At 37.3% G+C, this 27,440-nt stretch overlaps 3 protein-coding genes across 4 annotated transcripts in view; 2 read left to right on the top strand and 1 right to left on the bottom strand.

Moving 5' to 3' along the window:
* The first annotated feature begins 2,417 nt into the window (after nucleotides 1-2,417).
* Nucleotides 2,418-10,754, top strand: LOC107732426 (adhesion G protein-coupled receptor F5-like). The gene is made up of 18 exons (XM_016543759.1): nucleotides 2,418-2,482; nucleotides 3,082-3,142; nucleotides 3,439-3,451; nucleotides 3,565-3,705; nucleotides 3,899-4,054; nucleotides 4,155-4,204; nucleotides 5,068-5,126; nucleotides 5,294-5,430; nucleotides 5,534-5,752; nucleotides 5,844-6,074; nucleotides 6,730-6,876; nucleotides 7,009-7,208; nucleotides 7,317-7,496; nucleotides 8,004-9,320; nucleotides 9,422-9,463; nucleotides 9,549-9,581; nucleotides 9,697-9,766; nucleotides 10,091-10,754. The coding sequence occupies exons 1-17, from the start codon at nucleotides 2,469-2,471 to the stop codon at nucleotides 9,736-9,738; spliced, it is 3,042 nt and encodes a 1,013-aa protein (XP_016399245.1). The 5' UTR covers nucleotides 2,418-2,468; the 3' UTR covers nucleotides 9,739-9,766; nucleotides 10,091-10,754.
* Nucleotides 10,755-13,222: 2,468 nt separating this feature from the next.
* On the top strand, nucleotides 13,223-18,685 carry LOC107732404 (platelet-activating factor acetylhydrolase-like). Its single transcript, XM_016543724.1, has 11 exons — nucleotides 13,223-13,510; nucleotides 13,947-14,092; nucleotides 14,176-14,326; nucleotides 14,480-14,573; nucleotides 14,674-14,742; nucleotides 15,668-15,839; nucleotides 16,134-16,247; nucleotides 16,353-16,444; nucleotides 16,875-17,045; nucleotides 17,136-17,284; nucleotides 17,461-18,685. Exons 1-11 carry the CDS (start codon nucleotides 13,438-13,440, stop codon nucleotides 17,559-17,561), a joined length of 1,332 nt encoding a protein of 443 aa, XP_016399210.1. The 5' UTR covers nucleotides 13,223-13,437; the 3' UTR covers nucleotides 17,562-18,685.
* Nucleotides 17,786-27,440, bottom strand: part of LOC107732403 (tudor domain-containing protein 6-like) — a 12,782-nt gene continuing 3,127 nt past the window's right edge. Inside the window, exons 2-16 of one of the 2 annotated variants that reach the window (XM_016543723.1) lie at nucleotides 21,949-27,384; nucleotides 21,705-21,829; nucleotides 21,119-21,199; nucleotides 21,007-21,037; nucleotides 20,783-20,832; nucleotides 20,638-20,692; nucleotides 20,422-20,474; nucleotides 20,274-20,322; nucleotides 19,866-19,921; nucleotides 19,717-19,780; nucleotides 19,551-19,618; nucleotides 19,410-19,461; nucleotides 19,248-19,315; nucleotides 19,107-19,161; nucleotides 17,786-18,996 (exon numbers count right to left, since the gene is read on the bottom strand). In XM_016543723.1, coding sequence (XP_016399209.1) covers nucleotides 18,815-18,996; nucleotides 19,107-19,161; nucleotides 19,248-19,315; nucleotides 19,410-19,461; nucleotides 19,551-19,618; nucleotides 19,717-19,780; nucleotides 19,866-19,921; nucleotides 20,274-20,322; nucleotides 20,422-20,474; nucleotides 20,638-20,692; nucleotides 20,783-20,832; nucleotides 21,007-21,037; nucleotides 21,119-21,199; nucleotides 21,705-21,829; nucleotides 21,949-27,340 — 6,381 coding nt within the window. In that variant the 5' untranslated portion in view covers nucleotides 27,341-27,384 and the 3' untranslated portion in view covers nucleotides 17,786-18,814. Of the gene's footprint in view, nucleotides 18,997-19,106; nucleotides 19,162-19,247; nucleotides 19,316-19,409; nucleotides 19,462-19,550; nucleotides 19,622-19,716; nucleotides 19,781-19,865; nucleotides 19,922-20,273; nucleotides 20,323-20,421; nucleotides 20,475-20,637; nucleotides 20,693-20,782; nucleotides 20,833-21,006; nucleotides 21,038-21,118; nucleotides 21,200-21,704; nucleotides 21,830-21,948; nucleotides 27,385-27,440 lie in introns of both variants that reach the window. The other variant, XM_016543722.1, reaches the window with a different exon arrangement.

Raw genomic sequence — 27,440 nt, forward strand, 5'->3', positions numbered from 1 at the left:
TGTGTGTTACGGAGAGAACAGAGGAAGCGTGCGGATCCATATGCAAAGCTTTATTTAACAGACGTGGTCAAAAACAGGCAAGGGTCGACAACAACAGCAGAAGTAGCACACGCAAGACGAGAGAGTAATCCAGATACAGGCGTGGGTCAAACGACGGCGAACGTAATCCAGAGGGCGAGGCAAACGGGTAATCCACAAACAAGCAATAGTCCAGGCAAGGTGCAAACATAGTCTGAAACAGCAAGACAAAGGGAAAATCCACAACAGACAAAAGATCAGGTAACAGGCGATCAGGTATAACAAGGCTAGACTGAGAACTAGGACTGGGAACTGGCTCCGTGATGTAGCTATCGCTGACACAGTGATACGCTAAACAATACTCGGCGATCTGAGCAGGAACTGAGAGGGTGTTATGTAGTGTGTGTGATTGGTTTCAGGTGAACTTGTGATTAGTGAAATGGTGCATGGGAAATGTAGTCCGTGGTGACGTGCAACAGTCAGTGTAGTGAGAGAGTCAATATGATGGACGAGTGACTTTAAGTTTCTTAAAGTATTATATAATTATTTTAACTGAAGAATTTGAATGAATTACTATTGTTAATATTAATTGCTATTAAGTACAATTGGTATTTTTCTATTACTATTGGTACTATTAATTACTTCCTTTACAGGAACTCCTAATCCACAGCTGATTTTATTTTTAATTTGAATGACCACAGTCTGAATTTTGCATACTGTATGTCTGCTGTGTGCCTTTCATTTTGGTGAGAACACTTTGAGATGATCATCATTGGATTAGTCACTGGTTTGACGTCAATTTCTGAATATACTGGTAAGGATGTAAATTGTGGTGCTGTGGGTTTGTTTATATTGTTGCTCTGGTGCACTTCCTGAGAAAGTTCCAAAAAAAAAAAACTACTTTTCTAAACACTCCCTCATGATCTAAGTACTGAAGTTTGTTTTGTGCTGTACAAGCACTGTTTCTAATCTTTTTCTTTAACATACAAGCTATTGCTATGGTAAACACTGAAGATAAAAACAGAAAAAATGACCCATATTAAAATGAATAAATAGGAAAGAAGACATTCTCATTCAGCTTCATCACATGTTACAGCTTTGAATGGAATGCAACCTCGCCTTTGAATATTATAAATAGAATAGGATAAAATAATAGGAAATAAACAAATGACAACAAAATACCAGCTTACATTTTACTTGGTTTCTTGAATGGAATTATTAACCTTCATGGGCATGTTTTGTCATTTTGAATGAGCATGTAAAACAGATACATTTCCATGGATGCTTATTTAACAAACAAATACGTTTGAAGAAAACAAGACACTAATTTGCAAGTGTGTTCCCTAACAATAAATATTTTTTTAAAACCTTTACTTTCATTAAATGTTCTACTAAATGTATGTATGTTTACAGTACTGTAAACAGTACTTACAGTAATCATGTTTACAGTAACTTTTTGATGAGAAAAAAAATCTTTGAATCTATATAGTTGTACTTGGACTCAGAATGTATGATGTAAATAATACAGCAGTTAGATTTAAATTTGTATTGTGTGTAATAAAAACCACACACTTTAACAGTGTTATAATCATTATACACTTTTATTCTGTCTTTTCATAACATTATACAACTGTCCATATTCATGTTCTCCACAACAGCCAAATAATGAGGCTTAGTGATTTCACCTCATGCTGAATAAACATGGTATGTTACCACATATTTCCATTGTCGTATGTGGGTTAGATGAGCTGGATGCGGTACTGGTCACCCTAACAGGGAAACATAACCACATCACTGGAGGTTTAAAACAACAAACAAGGTATAGTAAGGTTAATATATGAGAATGTTATTTCCCCTTGATCTGAGAGCAAATATAATATTTCAGATTGGAAGTAAGATTTTACTTCAGTAGGCTGAAATGGGCACTTTGAGTTTATTGTCAATAAACCGAAAGTTAATTTGAATTGTGTCTAGCTTTATCTCTAACACAATTTAGAAGCTCGAAATTAAACAAATTCGTACACAGGCCACCCGGTATTCAACATTCAAAAACAGCAGAACTTCTTAAGTCTAAAAGTCTTATTTCTAAAAGTACAGCAAGGTTTAAACATTAAAATGATTTATCTAAATCAGCCACAAATGACAATCTAACCAAACATAGTTGGACAAAGCATGCAGCTCTGGGCTACATTTGTTAGCCAAATCGCAATGGAAAGTCTGAAGCCATGACTATTGTGTGTTAACTTATCCAGGTGGCCTATGGACTTGGGGAATGTAAAATGCAAATGTGAGAGAGAGCTTTGTAAATTAGCTTTTGCCTGCCCCACTGCATTCGTCAACTTTCTGTAATTCTCATTCAGCACCACCTTTCACTCTGGAAACTGGTTCACAGGGAACATGTTGTTATGACAGATAACATTGCCTAAAACTTGCTGATCCTCTCTTTTAAAATGCAGATTGTAAGGTCAGTATTTTTGTCTTTGGTTAATATATTTGTAGAAAAGCGGTCAAATAAGATTATTTAGGTTCTTATTTTAAAAATCTTAAAAGTTTCATCTTACAATACATATATACTCTTATCTTACAATATATATATATATATATATATATATATATATTTGGTGTTCACAGAATATGTTCACCAAACCATTTTAAACCTCATTGTGTCATTCAAATTCAGCAAATTAATTTTTATGAATGTATTAGTTTTATATTTGATCTTCAAACAATGTATCATCATTTTGTTTCTTAATATGTGATATCCTCCATGTTCAGCTTATGGCAATTATGGGAACAAAATAACATGTTTCCATATGAATTTATTTAGCCGGTGTTTTGAAAGGCAGCATCTAGCTTTGGCAAAGTTTTTAAAGTTTCGTGGTTTGATGAGGTTTAATAAGTGAGAGATGGCGTATCCCAGTTTATAATATTATAATATAAAAATAATTTGATTTTCTGTCAATAGAAATTTGGCATACAATTTTACTAAAGTTCAGAGAAAGGTTTCACTTCAAGGTCTACGTTTGTGACTGTCTTTTTAAAAATTCAATGCGATCTCCTTAGGATCAAGACACTGTCTGGTGCAGGAATGCTGCTTTTTGCTGCGCTATTCATTTTTAGCCAAGTAAGTTCATAAAGGCAATATATATAATTAAAAAAATATTTTATCCTAAAATAATATAAATCATGAATAGTAATAGCCTGACTGCCACGTACTGTACTACATACTGCTCTGACTGATGATCATGCCATTGAATTCATTTAGCACTACTCATCACCTAAATGCTTCAAATTCATTTAAATGTTATTATTTACAGTATTTTATGTATGTTTTCTAATACATACTGTAAGAATCCCATTCTCTTTGTTATGACTAAAAAACAAAAGTACTGACTGTTTTCTTCTTCTGTTACCTAACAGACTTCATATGTGGGTAAGTTTTCATTTGACCAGACACTGGTCCAAAATCTAGTTTTAAAATCCACTATATCACACACAAATAAAACATGCAGCAAATTTATAATTTTACAATGTATATGTTTTCAGCTTCCACAGAGGTGACCCATTGGGCAGAGGTCATGATTGAGGGGAATAAAACATTAAATGTTGCAGTCCATCTGCCTGGACTTATAGGGACTGTTCTGGATACAATAGGGGTAACTATCACAAATGCTGAAATAGCAGCAGGTAAGTTAAACCTACCATGATTTGAGTAATAGGTTATTCTTTCTTATGTTGATTTAATTGTTTTAATTCACAATTCTATATGTATATAAAAACATTTCGTTTTCACATTAATAAACATTAAAAAATAATGCCAGATTACATTTTAAAACGGCATAAGTATGATAAGTCATTATGATTATGTATGTTGTTATAGAGTGTGAGATAATTGGCCAAAATTCAACATGCTGGTGTGGACCAGACTATGTTTGGAGCAATCTTGTGTGTGACAATGTAAATAAATGCTGCAATGTGGACAAATGTGTGGCAAATATTTCACACTACACACCTCTGTGTCTGCCAAAAGTGAACGGTAAGTTGTCAAAATATATCAAATTGAAGTAAAAGTCAGACATCACATGTGCAATTCTGGACAACATTTATGATTGTTTCCCTCGGTGAACCTTATATAGTTTCACTTATTGGTGTACTCACTGGGAGCTCCTCAACGGTCCAAAGCATGGTAGGTGTGCATCTCCTTATTTGCAAAATTATTACTCGTTCTAAAATGCAGTAGCCTATCTGTAAGCAGCTGCAGAAATGCATAGTATAATATTAACTATATAAGGGATAATGTACAGTCAGTCAGTGATTATAGCCAAATAAACCCCCATTTTGCGATATAGACTGACACACTGACTATACCTTAGAACGTTTATTGCACGGCCACTCACCAAATAAATAAAGACATATACATTAAATATTGATTTGTGATTAAATTAGTTTATAATTCTACCTTTTTCGTGAAGCCACAAAACATTTACAAATCTTTTATTTCGAATCAGTGGTTCGGAGTTTGTAGCATCACGTGATTTCAGCAAAACGAGGCTTGGCTACGTCATACAGTTTTGAACGGAGACATCGCGTTAGGGGCCCCCCTCTCTCGTTGGGCCCTTGGATTCATTCTTCTAACCTTCCCCCCACATACGGCGCACCTGCCTAGCGCTGCTCAATAACACAAACAAGCACTTCATAAGCATATGAAAAAACACACATTTTATTTTTAATAGTGTTTAATTATTTGTATATAATATTTAAAAGATACTCTTTCGTGAAAACAATTGCAATAGGTTTATAAAAAGATGTCATTACACATGTTTAAGCTGAGTTTTTCATTTTTGGTTGAACTATCCCTTTAAGTGATGAGCAGACCGCTAGGCGGCGTTATTAACTAAACAGAATCACTTATTCGAGAGAGCCATGTAATAAAGAAAAATAGTAGCCTATTACTGAACTGAAAAAAGTACATAACTAAAATTACAGAGCAGTTATTTATTCAGTTATAACAAAACTCTTACTCATCATCTTAACACATTTGCTTTTCAGCTGCAGAGTGCTTTTAATGTGCTAAATGCCTTCAACTCATTGACTATGCAAGGCAGCCTGTAAGATATTTTTCTTATCATTTTTATCTTACATCTTTATTTGATTATCTGAATGTAAATAAAGTAATAATAAAGACTTGAAATACTTTTTCATTGTTTGTTCATTTGATAAGATCTACAATGATTTGAAACCAAGATCTTCATGTTTCTTCTCTTTTGTCACACAGTTACACAGGCTTAAATACCTACGCTCACAATTTCACAGTCTCTCTTAGTTCTGTGTTTGCCACCCCCAAAGTTCAAAGCATAATTTCTACGCTGTTGACAGATCCAACCATTTACAGTCTCAGTCTTAAGTCACTAGGTAAAACACTGCAACCACACCAATATTTTTGGTCACTTGTGTGATCTATCCAGCCATTCCTACCCATCTTTTTACTAACACAGTATTTTATTTTCATTTGCAGGCATGGTATACATGGAGGCACCTACAGGAAAAGTGTGTTACAATTCAAGACAACAGCTGAACTGTACCAGTATAGAGGCTATGAGCAAGTGCGTGTGGCAGATGTTCAGAGATAATGAAGCAGAATTGACTCTGGGACCAGGGAGTGAAGTACAGCTGTCAGATACTTGTACAGAACTCTCAACAATCACACTTCTAAAGACAAATGGATACTGGTCAGGTGTGTTGAATGCAATCATATGAGTGAAGCGGGATGCCATTTATGATACTGTGACCTTTTGTTCTCAATTCTCATTTTCTTGATATGCCAGGAACGTACATCTGCCTTTTTGTCACTGGGAACATAGCTCACATGGCCATGGCACCTATTCAAATTGCACTTCTGCCAGAGGTCATTAATGTGACAAGCAATCCACAAACTGCAGATTGTTCTGCATCATCATCCACCAAAGTTAGCATCTTATGTTCCATCGAAAACAGCACTGAAACCTACAGGGCCATGCTAAAACTCGGAATTGTTGAAATTGCACCAGTTAAAGAAGGTAAGGCTATAATTATCTTATAAATCTCTCTTTCGATGGAATGTGAAGCTGACGTTTTATTACCTTTATAAAGCAAATAATCAATTGAGTCTGCAAGTCACACGATGTTTATATTATTTTTATATAAACATATACAGTATAATTGACAGTTTTTGTAATCAAGCAATTTACCAAGTATTGCAAATGTAAACATTTTCCAAGTCAAGCATAATTAAAATGTTTTAACTCTAAAGAAAATCCTCATTCATGAAGTACAAACTTCAAAATGAATGAATGCCATTTCATTAGAAACAAAACAAATCAAAAAGACATTGGTTTTAAATTATACAAGATAGATAGATAGATAGATAGATAGATAGTGAAAACAGTTAAAAATGTTACCTTTTTTTTTTTTGCAGAGAACATTGGAATAATCAAGTATACAGCAGAATTCCCTGTTGATTGTGTGGCAGAAGGCAAACCAAGTTCACTTGAGGCCAGCTGCACTTTAGAGAACTCCTTGAATCAGCTTGAATGAATGCCATTTCATTAGAAACAAAACAAATCAAAAAGACATTGGTTTTAAATTATACAAGATAGATAGATAGATAGATAGATAGATAGATAGATAGATAGTGAAAACAGTTAAAAATGTTACCTTTTTTTTTTGTTGCAGAGAACATTGGAATAATCAAGTATACAGCAGAATTCCCTGTTGATTGTGTGGCAGAAGGCAAACCAAGTTCACTTGAGGCCAGCTGCACTTTAGAGAACTCCTTGAATCAGCTAAGAAATCGCACAATAAGAGTACCAATCATTTACCGTAAGCACTGAAAATCACTCTCTACTAATGCAAAAGAATACCATTGTACAAAACCCCTTGGTGACTGGTAAAGTAAAAAACTAATGTTTGGATGATGCATTTGATTGATTGTTTGTTTGTTTGTTTTTATAGCCAGTGACCTGTTTTGTGCAGAGGAAGAAATTGAAGAGAGAAAATGGCCAAAAACAAAGAATAATGAAACAGCCATTATAGATTGTACTGAACCAGGGAGACAGGGCTTAATGAAACGCAAATGCATTGGAAAAAAATGGGGGGAAGAACTCTCTCTGTGTGTTAAAGCAGTTCTGAATAGTGTAGCTTTGCAAGCAAAGGTATGCAAATCTAGAAGAGGTGACTGATGCTGAGTGACTTAAAAACATAACTATGGCATCTGAACTGTTCCTTTAATGTGGAAATGTCTCATTTTTATCTCTCTCCAGGATTTTGAAAAAGGACTTGGGGCAACACAAGAAGGCGCTCAGTTTATTTTTCAGAGCTTGAAAAATAACACATCTGAAGAGGGTGAGAACACTTTTGGTGACGTCAAGACTGCAGTTTCTGTTTTCGAAACTATGAACAAGGCATCAGTAAACATAGCACTAGGCGAGAACCTTCTTGCAGTAAGCATTTCAAGCACTTCACTCACTTTTGATACATATACATACACTCAAACATGCATACATTATTTATTAGTATTATATATAATGAAATAATTATTTTCAGCTGTTAGACCTATTATTATTAGGATGTGTGTGCCGTCCCAAATCATACCCATTCAATTAAATTTGCCACAGGTTAACTTCACTTGAAGTGTAGTAACATCTACAAGCAATATGAATGCTCCTGAGCTAAATTTCAACTGTCCCAGATAAGGGTTTGAATACTTATTCAATTGAATCATTTTAAATAAATTTTTTTGCAAAGATGTTACAATTTAACATAAGGCAGCAACTTACTACTTTCGCATGGCTCTGTATATATATATATATATATATATCATATGCACACAGTATATTACATCAATATAATTTCACTATGTAACTCAGGCTCTAACATTGTCAAAATGGCCATATACTTTAACATATTTGCACTTATCAGTTACAGGGAAAAAATCTGTTCTCTTGTAGGATTTCATCGACTCCGCTAGCAGCATGTTGAACGTAACCTGGGAAGTGGGAGACAAGGAAGAGAGCAGTTCACTGGCTACACAATATCTGTCATCCGTAGAAGGCCTTGTGAAAAGCATCCGAATAAATGCTAGTGAGGGCTACAACTCCTCAAACATTCAGCTTCAGATCTGCCGAAGCGGCAGCACTTGCAACAGAACCGTTTTCAACGTGGACGTTGAGCTGAATGCCACAGCAGATATGGTGAAAACAGTAGGATTGCAGAGCTTGGCCAACCGCCTGCCAAAACTGGGCTACGAGCATGCATCGTTTCCTAGCATAGTCGTATCCAGCACAGTTGAGAACAACACTCAGTCATCGGTGAACATCAAACTGACTTTTCCAAATGAACAGGGCAGCAGTGCCAAAATGACCTGCGTGTTCTGGAACGTCACTGAGCAAAGATGGTCAGATGAGGGCTGCGAGTTCGTTAAAGGCACCGGAAACCTTGCCTACTGTGAATGCAACCATCTCACCTCCTTCTCCATGCTCATGTCTAAGCATGCAGTAAGCATGCCTTTTCTAGATCAGCTCACGTACGTCGGACTGGGAGTCTCCATATGCTCTCTCATCGTCTACATCATCATCGAGTGTTTGGTCTGGAGCACCGTAGTCAAATCCAACCTCTCCCACTTCCGGCACACTGCTCTCCTCAACATCTCTCTGTGTCTGCTTTTGGCCGACTGCAGCTTCTTAGCTTCCTCCTTCCCATCAATCCTAAATGAAACCTTGTGCCTTGTTTTGGTGGTGGCGAAGCATTACTTCTTCCTTGCAATGTTCTTTTGGATGCTGTGTCTGAGCGTCATGTTGGTCCACCAGCTCATTTTCGTCTTTAGCCACATTGGGAAAAAGGCGTACATGATCCTCGGATTCACCATTGGCTATGTTTGTCCGACAGTGACTGTGGCTGTTACATACGTGTACTATGACCAAGCAAGTGACATTCCGTACTACAGCTCCAAAACTTGCTGGCTTACCTATCAGTCAGCAATGCAGGGATCCATCCACGCGTTTCTCTTCCCAGTCGGGACCATCATTCTGGTGAACATGTTTTCCATGATGGTGGTCATTGCAACCGTTTTAAAGCCATCTGGAGCTGAGAGCAACAAAAAGGGAGACAAAGAAGCTATGAAAAGCATAATCAAAGTGGTTATCTTTCTCACGCCTGTTTTTGGTGGGACTTGGGTTCTGGGGCTTTTTGTGTTTCTGATGGATGACTTTACACAGTTTATTACATTCGTAGTGCATTACGCATTCACCATTGTCAACTCCCTGCAGGTATTAACCAGTCTCTCCATGCAAATTATAACACTTTAAATAGTACAATAGATATATTTAATCATTTATACCTGATTCCTCTGTATCATCTATACTTCCAGGGCTTCTTCATCTTGTTGACAGGATGTTTTGCAGAAAAAAGGGTATGCACTGATATTGACATTACAGCTTTTTGTATAGTTAGTACCACAGGATACTCACTGACATGTTTCTTGTTTTTTTCTTCAGGTCCGAGATGAAATATTGAAAATAGTTCTGGGGGTAAGTTCTGGGAAACACATACATTTCTTAATTTCAAAATATGTTAAACTAATTTGAATTAAGCTAAAAAAAAAAACATGTTTAAAAATAGAAAATTATGATTTCCTTCCACCAGAAATCAGGAAAAGATCAAGGAACAGTAACAACCACAAAATAAATGATCCATATAAATAAACGCACACAAGGTACGTGTTTGGATATACCTTAATTTCTTTTTTTTTGTCAAGCCACATTTATTTATATAGTGCTTGATACAATGCAGGTAGTTTCAAAGCAGCTTCACGGTAATAAACAGGAAAAAAGCACTTCCATTCCAGCAGCTCTACAAAAGACGACAGTGTCGTTATTTAGCCCAGTTTAGTTCAAATGTTGATTCAGTTCAGTTCAATATTCACTTCCATAACAGAGTCAGTGTTCATTAAACAACTTCAAAGGCAGCTCTTCAGAAGACAATAAAAATACTTAAGAAATTTCTTTAATAAATGTTCTGTTTCCAATTTGTATTGCAGAAGGAACATGTAAAAAAATATAGGACATTGATCCACCTCTGAACCCACAGCAGCAACAAAAATAGAAGAGGGAGCGCAACTGTTTGGTGAAGACCTAAAAGTACTTCTTGTACTTTAAAAGACTTAACATCTTTGGAACAAAGTATAGGCTGTGGTCATCCCTTTTTATTTACTACATAAAATTAGGAACAAACAGTGAGAAACAGATACAAAAAATATAATAGACGTTCAAGTTTGTGTTTTTAAAAGAACAATATAAGTGCTGCTGTATGTATGTAGCAATTATCTGTAGTTTTCTACCCTGATTGTTGTTGTCTTTTATTTAACACTGTCTCTCTACGTGCAATGTAAAAAGTGGTCACCTACCTTGGTTGTAAGATTATTAGTTTTAGCTCTGCTTCTATTTTGCAAAACATAAAGACCTATGACATCAACTTCTATGCACTATTTAGTAATTCTGACAAAATATCTGAAGAACCAAAGTTAATTTAACACATCTTAAGCACTCTTCTTGAGATTGACAAATATTTATTTTTTGTTTTTTTCTCTTGTTAGACCTATTTCCTTGTTTCTTTTAAAGAGATATGGAAAATAGAGAGATGAGATTGTTAATAAAGATGTTTATTGTAAGATGATTAATTAATAAAATACTTTGCTTATCAAAGAGTGATGTTATTCAGATGTCAAATATAATGGTTTAGTTCTGCCTGTAGATCACAGCAATAATGGCAACAGTAAGAGCTATAGTTCCTGCAGCACCACCGATCAGAACTCCCAGAATTCCTCCATCAATGTGCTGATTCTCACAGGTGTCTCCTGTGTACACAATGGCCTGTCCAGAGACACACCTGCAGAAGGCATATAACTGTCACCAATTAAGCCATTTTGTTGTTTTTTTATTAAAAAACAACAAACTGTCTTTCTCCTTTAGCTGCTCCTGTTAGGGGTTGCCACAGTGGAACTGTTTGGCACAAGAGACACACTTCTTAAACAACAAATTGTGGTTTTATTTTGAAATAAGCTCAAATAATGGTCAGATTTAGGTGCACTAAACTGCAAGTTGCAACACATGCTCCTCCATTACGGCAGGGGTTTGGCTGACATGGGTCACTGATCGCTCGTGGCTGCCGGACATTTGGTCTGTAATAGCCTTCTTCTACAGTTTGTGGGTCACTTGAGAAGTCAGCTTTGATTGGAACTTCTGATTTTAAAAGATGTGCCAAATCTGGTTGAACACACTTTTAAAGAACACACTTTTAACAATTACCAAATATATTTATTACAAGAGCTGTATACATTGCTAATTATGGGGATGGGTAAAACAGTTTCACATGAACATATTTCACATGAAAATATTCAGATTTTCTGGTATCTCCTTTCAAAAAAAGAAGATTCTCACCATCAAAATGAACAGTGATGATCAGGTCGTCATTCTTGAGGAAGTCCCTCCCGTGAAGCTGCTCGTGTGAGATGAATGTGCCCCAACCAAACTCTGGATCTCTGTAGCAAAAGCAACTTTCGTCCCATTCTTCAAATGTAGATGGTTTATTCCACCGCGAGTCAGCATCTAGGTGAATGGTTCAATAGGTTCCATTAAATCAGTCATAAATCATACATCCTTAAAGGATTAGTTCACTTCCAGAATAAAAATTTCCTGATAATTTACTCCTCCACATGTCATCCAAAATGTACATGTCTTTCTTTCTTTCTTTCTTTCTTCAGTTGAAAAGAAATTAAGGTTTTTGAGGAAAACATTCCAGGATTTTGCTCCATATAGTGGACTTTAAAGTCCTTTATTATTATTATTATTATTAAACTTTCAAAGAACATACAATGCATAGACGTCAGATCTTACTACATGAAAATGTGTTAAATTCTATAAATGATTTCTTTCATTAAAAGTGATGTTTTTATACACTTCTTATTTCTATAGTAATTGAATTCAGAGAGTCATAAAATATTTTAATTGTTCGCGAAAATCTTCTCGTTTTGGTGTATCCAAATAATCAGTGTTGTTATATTTTTCCTTGATTTTCATATCCATTCATTTATGATTTATTACTTCTTGAGTTATGCTTCTTATTTTAATCATCATCATCATATATTCACATTCAAGTATTTACTCATCCTTTACTGTTACTCATTTATGTTTATATTTTATTTTGTTTTTTGTTCATATGTAATATTTGTAGTATTCTCCAAAAATATGTATGTTATACTCATTTTATATAGATATGAAATATATATATATATATATTTACTGGTGTTTTGTTAGATATTGGACATCTTTCAACAACTGCCTGAGTAATAATGTTTCTCAGAATTAGTCATTAACAGTAGGCTGCTCAATGTTCTTTTCCAGAAACTGTGTTTTTGTAATTTAAGATATGATACTTGAAACTGCTTGCTTTGCTGTATTTGTTCTAAAGGTGTGAAAACCATGTCTATATTTAATCGCAACAACATTTGACTGGTCACGATGACTGAGCCTAACCTGGCCTATAGTCATTAGGACAACATATGACACAATGAATGAGTGACATAATGGATAAGTCTGTTTGACCTTTTCTTATTAAACATAAACACCAGTTTGGGAGGATGTAGGTTTCCTGCATATATAATACTTGTTCCTACTCTGATTCTTTACTCTTTTGCTCTTCACTCTTTACTCTGCTTTTCCCCTCTCCTCGCATTCTGCTTATAGCTACTTTGGGCTTTTCTTCTAATATTCACCAGGCCTACTTCATCCCTTCGATATAATAATTTGGAATACTCTGCTTTAGTACAAATTATTGACTAAGATCTTAATTTTGTTGAAACTTCCTATTATAATTTTCATATTTACTTTATTGTATCACTAAGTTTTATTTAATACATTTAATATTCCTTGTTTTAAAATTGATCTGTCATTACTCTTCTGCCTGGCCCTGGATGTCATTCCATCACGTTTGATTGTTTACTTAATTCATTGAACAAGATTCTTAACTTCTGAACCGAACTCATTTGTTCAGTGAAGGAGGCGTGTTCGTTCAGAAATCCAACAAATGAAATGCTGCTTCACAGCCCGCACTCGAATGCTATTGGCTCGCGCTACAGTCCGTCATTAAAGGCACGAAAGCAGGGACGTGCTTTCAATGCGAATCGTTCTTTCGACGAATCGTTCACTTAGAAGATTTTTTTCACAAAAAGACTTTAACAAAAAAAGTCAGCACGTTTTTCACACTGATCCAAATTGAGCAGAATCTGTGACAGTGCCTGACACATGTGTAACGAGTCGCGGTCATGATGAGGCTCCGCCTGCTCAGCGGGGACTTCAGCTGACACTTTATGTAGTCCTGCTAACGTCGATGTATTCTGTCGGCAGACTCGTTCAGCTGACTCTAGTCAAGAAGATATATGAATGGTCAAAGTCAACGTCGGGTAAGTAATGAGAAATTAGTTTTTAAAAAGTTGTTCGACGCCTTGCCATTGCAGTGGCTAGTCTGCTAATTGTAAACATGTTGGTCGTTGTCACTGGTTTCGCTATTGACAGTCACTTCCTATCTCGTCGCTTGTTTTCATAACGATTTTGCATATTTTTGAATTGTCAGACCATTGTTTTAACTGCATTTGTGTTGTATTTATGTGAACCATAACAGTGTGGGCAGTTATTATTACACTGACAAGCACGATGAGCTCACATGAGCTACTTCTCTAAGCTGTATTCATATGACTAATAAACCAAAATGTGGCTATTAGCAAGGACTGAGTTGTCAGGCACCAAGAACCGTGCCAGCTGAGGGAGTCAACAAACTTGTTTGAAAATGGCATGTCATGTCATGCTCTGATATGATAATGTGGTTATCTTGTTTTTCAGGTTTAAAGTTTATTCCTAAGTGGAACTGGTTGGCTGTTTTCACAATGGGTAATTCAAGCGGGCACAACAACACTATGAGTATCCCACCAGGAAAAGGACCCCACCAAGTGGGATGCACAGACCTGATGGTGGGCCACACGGTCCATGTCAGTGTGCACTTGAATTGTCTGTACTCAAATTGTTTGTGTGTCATCAGCAGATTAAAAAAATGTATTTATATTTCTTCAAGGGTACGTTCTTGAGACTCTACTATCCATGCCAAGCATCCGAGAATCCTCAGCTGCCAGACTGGGTCCCGTGCAGGGAGTATTTTAACGGCCTCGCAGACTTTATGAAGATGAACAGAGCACTCAGTGAAAGAATTTTTAACTACCTCTTTGGTAAGCATTTTTGGTTATTGAGCGCTAAGCTCTTTGAAAATGTCACCCAACCATGCCACTTCCTCAGCATATCTGTCACTTTGAGATGTGGTTAAAACATTGGTTGCCACTGTTGTCATGCTATGGACATTTATGTCTGTTTGTTTGCATTAGGGAATTGTAAAACCCCAGCAGCCTGGAATGCGTCGTTTAAACGGGATGGGAAATATCCTGTTATTATTTTCTCTCATGGACTGGGAGCGTTCAGGTGTGGTTGAAGTGATTTGAAGTTTCAGGCATAAACGTGATCTCAATCCTTGATTCAGTGTTTTACACTGCCACTGTGTTTTTGTGTGTTGTATTTTCAGGACATTGTATTCGGCCATATGTGTTGAATTGGCGTCACAGGGCTTCATTGTTGCATCTGTGGAACACAGGTGCTTGCTTTCAGTTGGAATTTATTTGCTGTAAAAGCTTCTTTTTTTTCTTCTTTGCAACTGGACCAGTACATTGAGATAAGAGTTAGCCACTAACCACAAACTGACACAATTACAACTGCTGTTCAGTAACTCTCCTTGCCCGACGCCAGTGAAAGGTTTTGTATGTTGTAATAGTCAAAGTGTGTGAGAAGAATGCAAACAATAGTATGAACTAGGTCATCACATTCTTAACAGTGTTTACCGGTGGACTGACACATAACACAGGACAGCAGGATTGGTGAAACACTGCCTTTCAGATTATAAAACTAGGATCTCAGTGAGATGGCGTTAACTGGCGTTAAAATTAAATCAAAATGGAACATTGGAAATACTTCAGTGTTTTTTAGAACTCGTAAGTTTATAAGTAATAAGGTTTTTTATAACTACAGTAATTACTATGGAACCATTTCATATTTCGGTGTTCTCAGAAGTGCAAGTTGTCATAGTTGAGTAAACTTCTATAGCGGTGAACGGAAACTACAACAAATATATTTTTTGCAATCTCATTTGTCCCAATAACAAAAAAATATATATATCAAAAGAGAGAAAAATGTCAAATTTGACGTCACTCCCTCAGTCTTTGTATTTGAAACACTCTTGCATCAGTGTTAACTTTAACTAGTTTTATGTAATTTAATGCCAAGGCAAGAAAACAGAGAAAGTATAGTGTTGTAAATGTACATTTAAATAAAAAAAATGAAAATATAAAAAAAAAAAACTTAAGCCATCAGTCTGTTAAAAGTGTCCATTAACTAGAAATTTAATTTTGCATCTAAAATACATTATATATCCTCACTCTTGTTAAAAATCTCAAGATCACTTATTGTTATGTGTTGTGTTTTGTCTGGTGTATTTTTTCACTAAAATGTCTTTTTAATTTCAGGGATGAATCTTCTTCTGCAACTTTTTACTTCAGAGAGCATACTGAGCCAGGAACAAAAAAGCATCCGTCATGTGACATAGCCAAGCCTGTGTCTGATAATCTGGAGGAGGTTTGGATGTACTACAGGCCGTTGAAATCGGGCGAGAATGAGTTTCCTCTAAGAAACAAGCAAGTGAGAAAGTCACCTTACTCGTTACTCATCTGATATCCAAAACATAGTCTTACTATGCTAGTCATTCCCAGGACCTTTTCTGATATTTTCAGCCAGAAATGTTGGTGTTATGTTGTTTTGCATGAAAACCCACCATTAATCATTATGCTTTTATGTATTTAGTGTTAGTGACCGTTACCTCTACATCTTTTTGTGGATTATTCCTGGAATGAATTGTGGTCCTGGCTAATGCACCATTTAAGGAACTGTCTGTGCTCCATGCAAATGATGATTCAAATTACCTTTATGTTTCAGGTAAAGCAAAGAGCAGATGAATGCATCAGAGCCTTGGATATTCTCTTTGACATCAATTCAGGAAAGTCTGTGGAGAACGTCTTACAGTGTGACTTTGATTTGTCAACAATGGAGGTGAATATTACAATAAGTTTAAACTCAATTAGTTTAGTTAAAATTGAGAACTGCTCAATCATATTCTGCGGAGTGCTGATGACAATGAGCCTTCCTGCATTTCAGAACTCCATGGACTTGTGTAGAATAGCGATTATGGGACATTCCTTCGGCGGCGCGACGGTGATCGAATGTTTGTGCAAGGACGTCAAATTCAAGTATGTTTTGAGCTGATTAGGATGCCCCGTACATATCATGACAACTATGAGTTATGAGATCTTGTGGGTAGATAGTAAACATTTATCAAGCTGTCTGAGAAACGATGTTCTCAGTGCAGTTGGCCTTTACTTTATCCTTCACACTGGTGTCTGTGAAAACCTCTGCAAGTTTCCTGTTTTTTTAGATGCATTGTCATACATACTGGCATGCTACTTGAAATCTTGTCATGCACTCTAAATAGCGACATTGGGAGAATAATTTAAGAAAAATTCAATTTTTAGCAGGATTTTTCAGGAACGAATTAAACTAGCCAAGAAAGACACATTCACTTGTTAAACTAATTACAGTAGCATGTTGGTAGCACCATGTAGTTTGCAAGAAGAGATTAAAAAACTAAATAATCATCCTGGCATCAATGTTGCTTCCTAGGTGTGGTGTGGCACTGGACACCTGGATGTTTCCTCTGGACGAGGAGATCTTCCCAGGAGTGAAGCAGCCAATCTTTTTTATAAACTCTGAAAAATTCCAGTGGATTGGGAATATCATCCGCATGAAGAAGCTGGACTCTGCTATCTTTCCTAGAAAAATGATAACCATCAAGTCAGTCTTTTTTTTTTTTTTTTTCAAGTCAAGTTGTAATTCAGTCTGAAAAATGTGCTTCATTTAATTGTGCTGTACTATTTTTGGCAGAGGGACGGTCCATCAGAGCTTCCCAGATTTCACATTTCTTACTGGGAACTGGATTGGAAGGCTCATGAAGCTAAAAGGAGAGATTGATCCACACATAGCCTTGGATCTTTCTAACAAAGCAACTTTGGCTTTTCTTCAACGCCACTTAAGTGAGTTATTTACCGTTTTGGGTTTGTGTGCTCCAGATCACTTTCTGTTTATTTATTTAACTACACTTTATATAACTACACTTAAAAGGTTTGGGGTCAACAAGTTTTGCAAACATTACATCAGTAGTGTACATAACTGTTTTTTGCAATATCTAACATATCTTTTTATTTTCTAGATATGGACAGAGACTTTAATCAGTGGGATCCTTTAATTGATGGAAAAGATGACAACTTGATTCCAGGAACTAACATTACTATACCACAGTCATCTATTTAATCAAGTAACATGAAATGTGTATCAGTACAATGATTTTGTAATCTTGCAAATGCACATTTAACAAATGGAGTCAGAAGGTTACATGTTTGAGAAAGGGCCAATCTATCATTATGCAAAATCTGTTTTTGAAATTTCATAAGAGAACATTTTTGACTGCTGTGTATGAATACGATTGAATTTGCACTATGGATTAGACTGTGATCTGATGTAAATTTCATTTAGCATTTTTAAATGGCAAAACTACACGATCTATACAGGATGACTTGTAAAAGGTACCACTTGCTAACAGCCACATATTTGCAAAACACAGTGCAATAGACTAACTTTTTTAACACTTCACCATCCTTTGTCATGCCTTAATGTTTTTAGAGTTATAGAAAGTGGGTTTTTATATCAATGCAATGTTTTCAATAAATCTGTGACTGATGTTATAAGGGGACAGTTAGCAGACAACCATTTGGAAATATGAAATACCATACTGTGAAATATATTAATCATAGCCTGCTTGTTTCACCCTAACAATCTGTAAAGTAGAAAGTAATCCCATAGTTTTCTCTGAATCGGTTACTAATTTCCTGATTTGTAAGTCAATAGAATCAGTTTTTACACTACTAATTTCTGGTCAGTGAAAAAATGAAAAACTCTGAAATTTCAGTATTTCTATGGTTTCCAGTAAAGCCACAAAATGCAAAGTTGTTTGTGTATATGAGATTTTGTTTATTAAACAGAATATATGACTTTTGGTATTTGTTTTTTCCCCCCCCATACAAAAAGTCTTAATAACACTAAGTAATGTTCATACAAGTGCTACACACAAAAGTTGCATATTTATTAAAGAAAATTTCAACAAGTTTCCACAAAATGCAGCAAATTGTTTTCACGACAATGTAAACATTTAAGAGCATTTGAACAAGCAACAAAAGCCCTGGATAAAGTACAATTTAGAAACATCGTTTCAAAATGCAATAAGGAATCCAACGAAAGGCTGTGTAATAACAAAAAACAGAACAGCCTTCATCTGCAAAGAGAAATCACTGAACAGTAATGGAAGGAGAAAACAAAACTACAGCTCTATGAACAAGCAGAAGTGCTTATTGTTGCTATTATGCGGTTTATGGTATTAGGTAGATAAAAACACTTAATACATCAAGCTGTTGGCAATATAAATGTGATTAACCAAAACAAACAAAAAAACACATTACATAAGTAACTTGCCTCTTAGAATACATCAACCATCTACTGAGTGGTTTACATTAGTCAATCTTCTGTTTTTCATTTTCACTCTCCGGCTCATATACTTCTGCCTGGGATTCTTGCAAAACACCAACAAAAATGACATCATCGTCAGATGCATCCTCAACCCTCAGGGTCAGATGAGTAACTCGTGAATCCTCGGCGCTGGTGCAATCAGATGCATCTGACTTTTCTTTTAAACCTGTGAAGCACACTGCCATCAGTTCTCACTTCAACCAGAAATTACGATTTCAAATAAAAACTGGGACTGTTAATGATTTTCCCATTTACATTTGCACTCAAATGACTTACATGAAGATTCTTCAGCATCAGCATGGATTTCTGGAGAAATTGGATCTCCCTGAAGCTGATGTTTTCAAAGTGAGGAATATCAATAAACGCCTCACATTTGTGGTTAATAAATAAAATAATTTAACAGCAAGCTTATAATACCGTGCCATCAGATGCAGTGTCAGACTCCGTTCCATCACTGGTAAGGACAATAAGATCTTCAGTAACATCTATAAAAAAAAAAAAACAGATGCTAAACATCGACACTATATTTGTTAAAATTTAAAGACTTCCATTTGAATACGGAATGCAAAAATAACATACTATTAAACTCCTCAAGCAAGTCATCCGTTTCGAGCTCAGTCTCACACACCCCCTGTGTTATCAAAACCATATGAAAGGAATATATTTTTAGCCACTAGGTGGTGTAGGTCTTTAAGATAAATGAGAGAAAACACAAAACACCTTATCATGGGGAGTCACATCAAGGAAATCCATCAGCAAATCCACTCCAGTGCTCATGTTGGCAGGATCTTCTAAACAGTCACATTTTACAAATTACAATAAAAACAAAAAAACTACTAATTTAAGATTATTGGAGTTTTTATCTCCATGAAGTATGAAGTGTAACCTCTTTGCTCTCCAGATGAAGTATTTAAATCCTCTTGTGGATCCTTGCTTTCTACCTGTTCAGGCTGAGGTACAAATAAGTTGAAGGAGTGGGTTAATAAGATTAAGTAGTTGTAAATCTCATCTCAACGGTCTTATATGTGTACTTACACTCAGTACTTGAACAAGATTGTGCACTTGTGCACCTTCCCCCAGAGTATCTACAACTAAACAAACAAATAATACAGCCCTGTCATTTGCACTGAGGTCGAAGATAAAGCAGGACAACATTTGTTTAGGTTTTTTTTATAACCCTGATGGAATTACACACTTCAGTTTTTGTTTGAAAATAAGTCTAGCCAACCGCACATTATGTATGCACATTTTTTCACATGGACTTAATATTTCATTCTGTCTAAACATAGATATTCATTCAAATGCAGATTCAATAGATTTAAGATAATAATTTCACACAGACATTATACAGTACATTCATAGAATAAGGGCACTACGCACCATTTATAATTGAGGTCCCAATGCTTTTTTTAAAAAGTAGGTAAATCAACTAAGCTCGCTCACCCTCAGAGTCTTCAACAGCAGAGCAGGACACAAACCCTGAGACCTGAGGCTGCAAGTAAACACATGTTGAGACACTGGGCTATGCGATTACTATCGGTCAACTGTATTTGTATTTGCTTTTGATTGGTACAACAGCATCAAAGTGTACCTGGTCTGCATGTTCATCACCTGGATCCATTTGGTCAATTTGTTTCTCTTCACCTTTACATATAAAAAATGCAATTTTGAACAATTTTGCACTTATGATTTATATACTACTTTGCCACCAATTAATAACACCATAGCATATTTTAATGTGTATAAAGTGTATACATTTTGTCCTCTACCTTGGCAGTACCTGGTGCAGTAATTTTGTATTACTTACCATTTGGTTCTTCTGACTCTGTGGTGACAACAGTTTCATATTCTGTGTCTTCCACCTGATGTGATTAGAGGTAGAATTGGTTGTTACACGCTCTATGCTCAACGGCTCAAAACATTCTGTGTACCACAGTTAAACATCCATTTACCTTTGAAGGACTATTCTTCAATGCAGTGCGTTTCTCCTTGGTTACTTCATCTACAAAACATTTTACATGTTTAAGGATCTTAAATGATTATTTCAGGTGAAAAATGTGATCAGAAACAAAGAAAATAGAGAAAAAAAAAACTGTGGCATTCTAAGGCACGGGTGGGGTAAAATTACCAAGTAGGACTTTTTCTTTAAAATATAACAACAAAATATAATACTTACCACTTGGAACTACAGCTGCAATGCATGAAGTCTGGAATTAAAACACTGGATGAGTAAAAAATGCTTTCTGATTATAATTATAAACACAAAAATTGATTCCAGCATGCCACACCTGCAATGGCTTGTCTGGCAGAATTTCAAAGATGTTGAGAGGATCTACTACCACCTCAGAATCATGTTCCACAAGCAACACCTGGGGAAAAAAAACAACAACAACATGAGTCTGAAGATTAATCTGAAGTTAAACAAAACAAAACCTGGTTTCTTTAACAGAAAAACAAATGCAGCTCTTTTAAAAAAAAAAAAAAAAAAAAAAAAAAAAAAAAAAGAAAAAAAAGGAAGCTGATGAATGCAAATTGATTTTACATGCCTCAGGAATGCATGAACGATCCATTCAAATAATGGAAATATCTTACTCATTGGCTGACATTAAAATTACACTTACTGTAGACCCGAAACATACTCCGCATGTGTTATTTTTGTGTATTTTTTGGATCCGCCCACCGTTATGTTCAATTAACATACATTACATTTTTATGCAAATATTTTTTGTAACAGTGTAAAACAATGTAAAAGTACTGCCGCTTTTGATAAATTTAATGTGTCCTTGTTGAATAAAAGTATGTTTCTTTTAAAAAAAAAAAAAAAAAAAAAAAAAAAAAAAGTGTAAAAGAGAAGAGAAATAAATAAATACTCACCAATGCAGCATCTTCAGAACTTTTTAAAATTTGTGCTCTGCACCAATTTCTTCTTACGTGAGACCATATCACACATTCTGACCCAGCAGGCTTTTTCTCTGTTGCTCGCATTAAATAGCCCAAGTCTTTTAAAATGTGAAAAAAATAAGTAAAAATAAAATAAAAGGAAAGAAGGGAGACCTCTTGCATATAGTTAACACTATCTCTAAAAGTTGTACTACAAAATGTCAAAATTCAGGCTTACCTGATTGAATGATCTCAAATGATGGTGACTTTGGTCCCTCAACAATGCATAACTGAGAATCAGTGTTATTCATCAAGAAGCTATCTATATTCTCTGAGGAAATATTAGCTGTAGCTCCCTCGGAGTGCTGTGGCAAAACTACAGGAAAAGGAGTTGTGTCTGTCTCTTTAGCAAAAGCATGCTGGTTTGTGGTGTCTGATGGACTTGTGAAAGCTGAAGCACCTTCCATGACACATATGGTTTCAAGGTCCTCTTGTAGATCAGAGGGAACTATACTCACTGCTTCAGGCGAGGCAACATCTTCAGTAATCATCTCGAGTGGCTCATCCTGACCTTCATTTCCGACTTTTGTACTTGTCAGTAAATCAAGCTGCTCTTGTTCAGAATGCTGTATTTCGAGAAGTGAGGTGCAGGTTTCATTGTCAGCATGGTCAGTGTCTGAATCATGGACAACTACTGAGTCAATATAAACTTCAGCAGCCACAGAGGCATCGGTGGACACAACATTTGCTCCACTCAAGTGTTCAACAGATGGAGTTTCAGGACTTTGACTTTTCCAATAGCTTCTCATGGTATCATTGATGACAACACCATTACAATCCATCTTGATGAAGTGTGGCATTTCAGAGTTCCCCATTTTCTCAACAGTGATATTTAAAAGCTTGTCATTAACTAGCTCAAAGAACACATCATCTGCCTCTTCAGCCCAGAAACCCTTGGAAAGATCAAAACCTTCAAGCTGGCAGTCGAATGCCTGAGGGGGCACGTCTGATAGCTCAGGTGGAAGTGCTTTAACATCAACGATATTGACTTTTGCTTCATTTCCATAGTCTACAAAGGTAATGGAGAGTGTGTCAAGGTCCCTAGATGTAACTTTAGCTCGATACCACAAATTATCTTCAGTGAAAAGAGCAATGCAAGCACTTCCAACTGGCAGAGATTCCTCACTCAAAGTTTCTTCTGATGCATTACCAGCATTCTGTAGCATGTCTGAAATCCCTTGAAGTTTGTCTGTTGCCGCATACTGGCACCAGAAGAGCTGAGGACCCTCGATGAATGAGGTGTATCCAGTGATCATTTGACCAGCTGATACGTCAGGGTTCTTGTAATGGGTACAGACCATGATTTCAGATGTCTGCTTGACACCTGGGCTCGTAAGCTCAGCTGCTGGTGTAGCATCATCCCTGCAGGTGGATCCCAACACTACACCATTAACATCAAGTTTCACTTCCCAAATGGTGCCTGACATTTTCACAAACGTGCACATGACCTTTTCAATGTTTTGTTCAATTACCCGTTTGAAGCTGGGTGCAAGTTCTTGGTCTCCACTCTCAACATTCAGTTTATGTACAGAGCAGTGGATGCTGTACCTAGGAAACGAAGCAAACGATTGATCAAGACGACATATTTTTGAAGCAGAAATTGTAGCCGTGTTTCCAAAATCAACAAATTCGACGTTGATTGTGTCACCAAGGTTTTTTCTTACTGCTGCACGGTACCAGGAGTTATCTTCAGGAAACATTGCACAAACCATGTCTCCCTCATGAATATCACTGGGACCAATGTTGGCGCACCTTGACTGGTCAGCATTCAATTTCTCCACAATCGAATAAATGTCATCCTCATCAGTTGCAAACTGAACAAAGAAGCTACAAGGGCTATTGCAATGAGAGATGAATACCTCCGCTTGTAGACCTGGTTTTATTACTTTCACCGGGAGCGCCGATTCGTTAAGAAGAGCCTGGGACTTGGGCTGAACACCATCAGTTTTGTCAGATGTACAAGGGTAACACACATCAGCTCTATCACTGGACTTTCTTTGTGGTTCAAGCCGTTTCTGGGAATTATGCAATGTCTCAAAATCTCTTGTTGGTTCTAGTCCACCATTTGTATGGAATCCCCACTTGCTCCGTGGCTGTTTTGATTCGACATTGCCTTGTGCTGCATAACTTTCACGGGACTGTGGAACTTGATCCACGAAATCTCGCTTTAGACCACTGGAACTTTCCTTCATATGGGTTGCCCCACTTTGTGCACTTCCGTTCGTTGAACTACATCCTTTGAATGCGCTGGTTTCATTTTTATGGATTTCATTGCGAAACTTCTGTCTGATCAGTGCATTCACTTGAGTTTTTCCCTCATAAAGTTCCACCAAAAGCTTTCCTCCTGGGTCTTTTGCCACGATCAAAGCAGTGAAACAATGACTGTCCGCAAAATTCTGAAACCAATTTCCCACTTCACATGGCACATCTTCAGGCATATCTGAGAGCCCACATTCAATTGCCTGCACTGGGACGGACATAATCTCTCCTGCTTCAATTGGAACTGGAAGCAAGTCTGACTTGTCAACTTCCAATGTGTCGCCATAATCCACAAAATTGACCACAACTGACGGTTTTGTAGACTTTATTTGGCCTCTGTACCAAAGTCCATCCGTGTATTTTGCAAAGCAAACTGTTCCAAAAGTCTGAGGACACTTGGTTACCTCTAGCTGACGGCATAGGGAGTTGACCTTGTTTGAAAGTTTCTCAATCTCCTCTGAATTCCTGGCAAGATGGCAAAAGAACTGAGTGACACTTTTCACACAGGTGATACTCACTTCCTCTTCACATCCAGTCTTGACTCCATGTGTGGAGTAATAGTAGGTGTCCAGGCGAAAGGGTGGAAGAGGAGCTTTTTTAGAGGGTGCACGATCAGCTAGACGTCTTTGGACAAGGAGATTGCAAATGCTTTGGAATGGGGTCTCCAAGTCCACCACATTGAACACAACTTTCTGGGAGTCATACATTACAGCAAATATGGTGCATTTTAGGGGCACATTCATGGACCCTGCTGTGTCAACAAACTCTTGAAACTGCACTGTGGCTTCAGGGCTCCAGTCTAAAGCTGAGTGAGATACTGGGTGGATCAGGTTATACAAACTGCATCGAAAGGCTTGTCCTTTCATCTTCAAGAATGCTGGAGTGATTTTTCGAAGATCTTCAACAGCAACCTTCTTTGTCTGTCCGTAGTCAATGAACAAGACATCAACATGAGGTGTTTGGTGCTTTTGAATGACCAAGGCTCTGTACCATATCCCAGTTTCAGGATGACGGGCAACACAAGCAGCTTCCAAAGGTGGCTGAAATTCACTATGAGCATAGAAACGCTGAATGTCTTGCATTAGCACTTCTAAACATGCTGCATTTCTGGCTTTTTGACACCAGAAGTCATTTGGACTCTCAATGTAGGATACGGTTACCTCCAGTGAGCTTCCAATGGGAAACAAGTATTCCTTGAAAGCAGATGCACTGTCCATTATGGCAGAAGAACTGGAAGGCGTTTGAGGCCGAGCTCCTGTCAAGAATACACCAGAGGTGTGTGTGGTTTTTAAACCACAGGGTCTTGTGGCAGAATTATCCACAAAGCTCTTTTCACTGTCTGCAAAATCTGCACTGCACAACAACTTGCTCACATCATTTTCGCCATCTAAACTCGAATCCACTAACTGAACAATGTGAGTGTCTTGATGCTTTTCTTTTACATGCAAATCAAGTACTCTGTCCTCGATGAGTTTCGAAAAGAACAATGTAGCCCTCTCATCCCAATGTTTCAGTCTGGATGTAATGCCATAGAGGGAGCACTTTACTGCCACAGCAGGCAGCTGCTGAAATCTCAGAGGCAACTGTCGGAGATCGAAACAATCAACAAGTTCTGTGTTGCCATAGTCGAGGAAGTAAACTTCTGCTTTCTTGTCAACTACCTTATAGATAGCTGCTCTATAGAACACACCATCTTGGGCTTTAGCTGCACAGAGGAGACCAACAACAGGCTTTCTTATCAATCCGTCAGTGCTTGTTGGATCACTGTACAGATTTCCGAGGCCATTCATTAGCTGATTGAATTTATCGGCGTATCGCTGAGTTTGAATCCAAAACTTTCCAGGGCTCTCCACATGCTGTACAACAGCCAAATGCGATGTGTTAGGTGTGAGACTTTCTGTGAAAAAGACCGGTTTGTTCCCTTTAAGGTCAGAGTAGGTTTCATCAATGTGTGCAGCCACGGTTGTCTCCAAAATCTTGTTCTTTTGAGACGATGGGCTCTTTTGAACAGCAAAGTCTGTAAGGGTCATATCAGAATCCAGTGAACAGTTCTGTTTCAGTTCAAACAGTTTGTTGATGTTTGTGTTCTCCTCTCCGTAAAGCGTGACATAGTGGACACCTTCAGAAAGGCTCTGATACTGAAACTTGGCGATCACTGTGCGGTTGAGCAGGAGAGATTTCAGATAATCAATCTGTGAAGCTGTCCAACCCATACCTCTGTCGGCTATTCCATGAAGGGAGCACACATACGTTACGACAGGCATCCTGAAGAATTCTGGGGCAAGTGGACTTACGTTCTCAACTTGAACAAACTGTTTCTTCCCATAATCCACCTGCAAAATTTCAACCACATTGTTGGCAGACATGACCTGCTGCAGCACAGAACGATACCACTTGCCGTCACTTCCTCTTGATGCACACGGGCTGCCTAAATTCTCAGGTCTTGCAAAATTACATCCAACTCTTCCCTCATAATGCTGAGTTATCTGTTCAGTTAACTTTTTCAGCTCCTGAGAGAAAACCTTAAGCTGACAGAATATTCGGAATGGACTCGTTACTTCTGTGACCACAACAGTTTCAACAGTATCGGTTTGCAGCTCGGGGTACATGTAGACCTGCCGTTTCTCTATTTGCTCAATGATCTCAGTTGGTTTGGTCCTAATGGAAGAAATTCTCTGAGGTTCTCCAGTTCCACTGTTGGCTGGCAAAGATCTGGCAACAAACTCCTTGAACCGATCACCATACAACTTCTTGGCAAAGCCCATTTCAAACATCTGTCTGGACAGGCAAGGAATGTCAAGTAGGAATGTTCGATGGGGCACAAGAACATCTTGAACAGTGGCATTGACTCTTCGACCACAGAAAGTCTTCATGAACTCTAAGGCCATTGCTGACCATTTGTTTTCAGGAGACAGTGGCAGGACATTGGCAAGAATGCAGAATTCAACTTCAGGGGGAAGATAGAAAAAGTCACTTTTGCCCCATGCTAAAGTGTTTACAGTGGCACGCAGCGTTCTGCCTTCATCGATTAAAAACACGCTGTACTCTTCAGTATCTCTGGACACTATACAGGCTCTGTACCATGTTTCATACACTCGTACGAGGCATAAGTCACCAGGGTTTCCATCCAATTCACAAAAACCCTCTCTGGGGTATTGAATCTCCTTTTTCAGTTGCTGATAAGCAAATTTTCGGTCTTGATCAAAATTCCCCCAAAACTCTACCAGAACACATGCCGGGTTCAGGTTTACTCTGGTAATGAGTACGGGTGCATTTGAACCCGTAGATGGGAGTCCCGGAATAGAACACATTGTGATTTCTTCCGTGACTCACTCACTCCAGTGTCTAGGTGTAACTAGAAAGAAAAGGAAAGAGTGAAAAAAAAAAATTTAATACTGGTCCATAATCAAG

Source organism: Sinocyclocheilus rhinocerous, unplaced genomic scaffold, assembly GCF_001515625.1.
Source record: "Sinocyclocheilus rhinocerous isolate Xijiao unplaced genomic scaffold, SAMN03320098_v1.1 scaffold68, whole genome shotgun sequence".
Classification (NCBI taxonomy): domain Eukaryota; kingdom Metazoa; phylum Chordata; class Actinopteri; order Cypriniformes; family Cyprinidae; genus Sinocyclocheilus; species Sinocyclocheilus rhinocerous.

Coding starts and splice junctions, on each gene's coding strand:
- LOC107732404 (XM_016543724.1), top strand. CDS start 13,438: ATGTATTCTGTCGGCAGACTCGTTCAGCTGACTCTAGTCAAGAAGATA. Junction 13,511..13,946: donor ATGGTCAAAGTCAACGTCGG/GTAAGTAATGAG, acceptor CTTGTTTTTCAG/GTTTAAAGTTTATTCCTAAG. Junction 14,743..15,667: donor GTTGCATCTGTGGAACACAG/GTGCTTGCTTTC, acceptor TTTTAATTTCAG/GGATGAATCTTCTTCTGCAA.
- LOC107732426 (XM_016543759.1), top strand. Junction 9,464..9,548: donor GATGTTTTGCAGAAAAAAGG/GTATGCACTGAT, acceptor TTTTTTCTTCAG/GTCCGAGATGAAATATTGAA. Junction 9,582..9,696: donor TATTGAAAATAGTTCTGGGG/GTAAGTTCTGGG, acceptor TCCTTCCACCAG/AAATCAGGAAAAGATCAAGG.